Source organism: Engraulis encrasicolus, chromosome 2, assembly GCF_034702125.1.
Source record: "Engraulis encrasicolus isolate BLACKSEA-1 chromosome 2, IST_EnEncr_1.0, whole genome shotgun sequence".
Classification (NCBI taxonomy): domain Eukaryota; kingdom Metazoa; phylum Chordata; class Actinopteri; order Clupeiformes; family Engraulidae; genus Engraulis; species Engraulis encrasicolus.
The window spans coordinates 17,351,235-17,353,734 of record NC_085858.1 but is presented as its reverse complement, the minus strand read 5'-3'; the positions used below and the strand labels follow the sequence as shown (position 1 = coordinate 17,353,734).

Below are 2,500 nucleotides of genomic sequence, written 5' to 3'. Positions count from 1 at the left end.
TAATCTTAGTAGTTCCATATGCATTCGTGTTACAGACCCTGATGTCTTTAAGCATTTTAGGGTAAGCACTTAACACCAGTCAGCCTACTGTAAACCTGCTCAACTAGTATTCTGCAGCAAAACTCTCTCTCTCTCTCTGTCTCTGTCTCTGTCTCTCTCTCTCTCTCTCTCTCTCTCTCTCTCTCTCTCTCTCTCTCCCTCTCTCTCTCTCTCTCTCTCTCTCTCTCTCTCTCTCTCTCTCTCTCACACACACACACACACACACACACACACACACACACACACACACACACACACACACACACACACACACACAGCCCGCCAGCCAACCCAGCCGGACGGGCAGGCAGACATGCCCTCTCTCATTTCTACCCGCGTACGAATCTCGCCTCCGCAGTGCACTACTGAACAGCGTTCAGCACAGGACAGCTCTGTTGACACGGGAGCGCGCGCAGCCGCTATACGCACAGCACCGACTACTACTACACCGGACAGTTCAGACTACAGTCAGTCACAGAGACGCGAGGACCAGCCACATCCCACCAAGTCAAGTCCTCCCTTTCGCGGCTTCTTCGGACGGGAGTAATAACAGTGAAAAAAAGCATGATTTGTGCGCACTGCGTTGCACACTTGCCGGAGTTATAATGATCAGTTCACCTTCTGCCCTGCCCCTCGCATAGGCTGTGCAGTTCAACTGAGATTGGGGGAAACAGACGCATACGGACTGACGCATCATGGGCACCTTGTCGCTGGTGTTGCTGAGTGGAGTGGTGAGTTGACAGCGATGATCCAGTCATGTGTGTGAATGGCATGCTTTACAGTGCGTGTGTGTGGGGGGATTCGTGGGGTATACTCGTGGTTTTATTAGAGAGGCTTCTCTCAGTCACTTGACCCGGGGCAGATGAGGAAGCCGCGAGTCGGCACGGTGCTACTACAGCACTCAGATGCGCTTGTGGGTGAATGAACCGGTGGCATTTTTTTTCTCCTGTCCTACGCATGCTTTAACGCGTCAGTAGTTTTACTGCTGTTTTGAGTTTTGATTATTGGCTGTGTGACCACTTCAGGACTTATTCGCTTTTTGATCCACGAGTCCCTACCCTAGCATATTGTTTTCTCCCATTTGTTGGCAATGGTGCAAAAGTGTATCCATCAACCAGGTCCCTTCCCTGGTATTTGTCAGTGAGCGTCTTGACAGATAACTTAACCAACAAGTTGGAAGCTGGTTTGAACAAGCTTCGTAATGCAAAATATGTGCCAAGCGTAATACAGTGAATTGAAGCAGAAATAAAAACAAAGGCTGAAATGGCAATCTTGTGTAATTTTTCAAAATCTGTAGCAGATGTGCTCTTTCTTCTCAAGTAAATAATGGTTATATTAAGCTGTCGTGAGTACTTTCATCGACTGAACCGTGCGTTTATAAGGTCATCATTGAGGTTAGTCAATAAATACTGGATTACTTGATTCTGCAATTTCAGCAATAATTTTGGGATGTGCGGTTGGTTGCACAAGGGAGACAGAGTTGAATCACCGGTTTCTGAACGTAGCCTACTTCTGTAGGACTGCCAGAGGCGGTCTGTGATCACCGGGACAGCATTTACGTAGTCAACCACAGTCACAAACGTCACCTCACTGTACGTCTAAAATTAGCCTACTATAAAAATCTTACATCTATACAAAGGTAGGCCATATGCTGAATTAAAATGTGTTCCTTTTTTTTTTGAATGATCTGATTTTGGAAAGGCGCCCAAGCTTGCAAGCGGGTTTCTTCCAGGTGTGTGTGACGCGGGTAATTGGAATTCTCCACAGCTTGTCCGCTGAGATGTTATGGCAGTCCTTTGATGGCGTGACGGAGCGGCTCGTTGTTGGGGTTTAATTGATACGTAAACTCGGTAATTGTCTGTAAAATCGGTGGGAGTGCAAGCAATCTGTTGAGATCTCCGTGTAATCATGGTGTGTGTGTGTGTGTGTGTGTGTGTGTCTGTGTGTGTGTGTGTGTGTGTGTGTGTGTGTGTGTGTGTGTGTGTGTGTGTGTGTGTGAGAGAGAGAGAGAGAGAGAGAGAGATAGAGAGAGAGAGATGTGTGTGTGTGTGCGTGTGTGTGGCATTCACATAGTGTTGTGTGGGCACAAGCATGCATTTGTGTGTGCGGATCAGTGTAGTAGACCTCATCCTTAGCGGCCTGTAAGTGTATCAGACAGGGCGTTAAGCAGAGTGCATGGTGATTTAGAGGGGAAAGACGGAACCAGTGGCAAGTGGACAGACAGCCCCCCTGATGGGGGGGAGGACAAGAAGAGAGATGCTCTGATGTATTTTCAGCAACAGAGGCTGCTGGATAGCAGAGCGCTGAATGGGAAGACAGTGGCAGTGAAGAGAGGGGAGATCGAGCAAGAATGGAGGGGTGAACTGCAGGCATCTGCTACTCATGAATGGAACCAGGGAGGATGAGAGAGGGGGGGGGGATGGGGAGAGAGAAAGGATGGGGGAAAGGAGAGGGGTAGCAG

The 2,500-nt window shown here is 48.6% G+C and overlaps 1 protein-coding gene across 1 annotated transcript in view; it reads left to right on the top strand.

The window, feature by feature from the left end:
- Positions 1-370: 370 nt before the first annotated feature.
- The window catches only part of ngfra (nerve growth factor receptor a (TNFR superfamily, member 16)), a 77,414-nt gene continuing 75,284 nt past the window's right edge, over positions 371-2,500 (top strand). Inside the window, exon 1 of the mRNA XM_063213609.1 lies at positions 371-770. Coding sequence (XP_063069679.1) covers positions 735-770 — 36 coding nt within the window. The 5' untranslated portion in view covers positions 371-734. The remainder of the gene's footprint in view (positions 771-2,500) is intronic.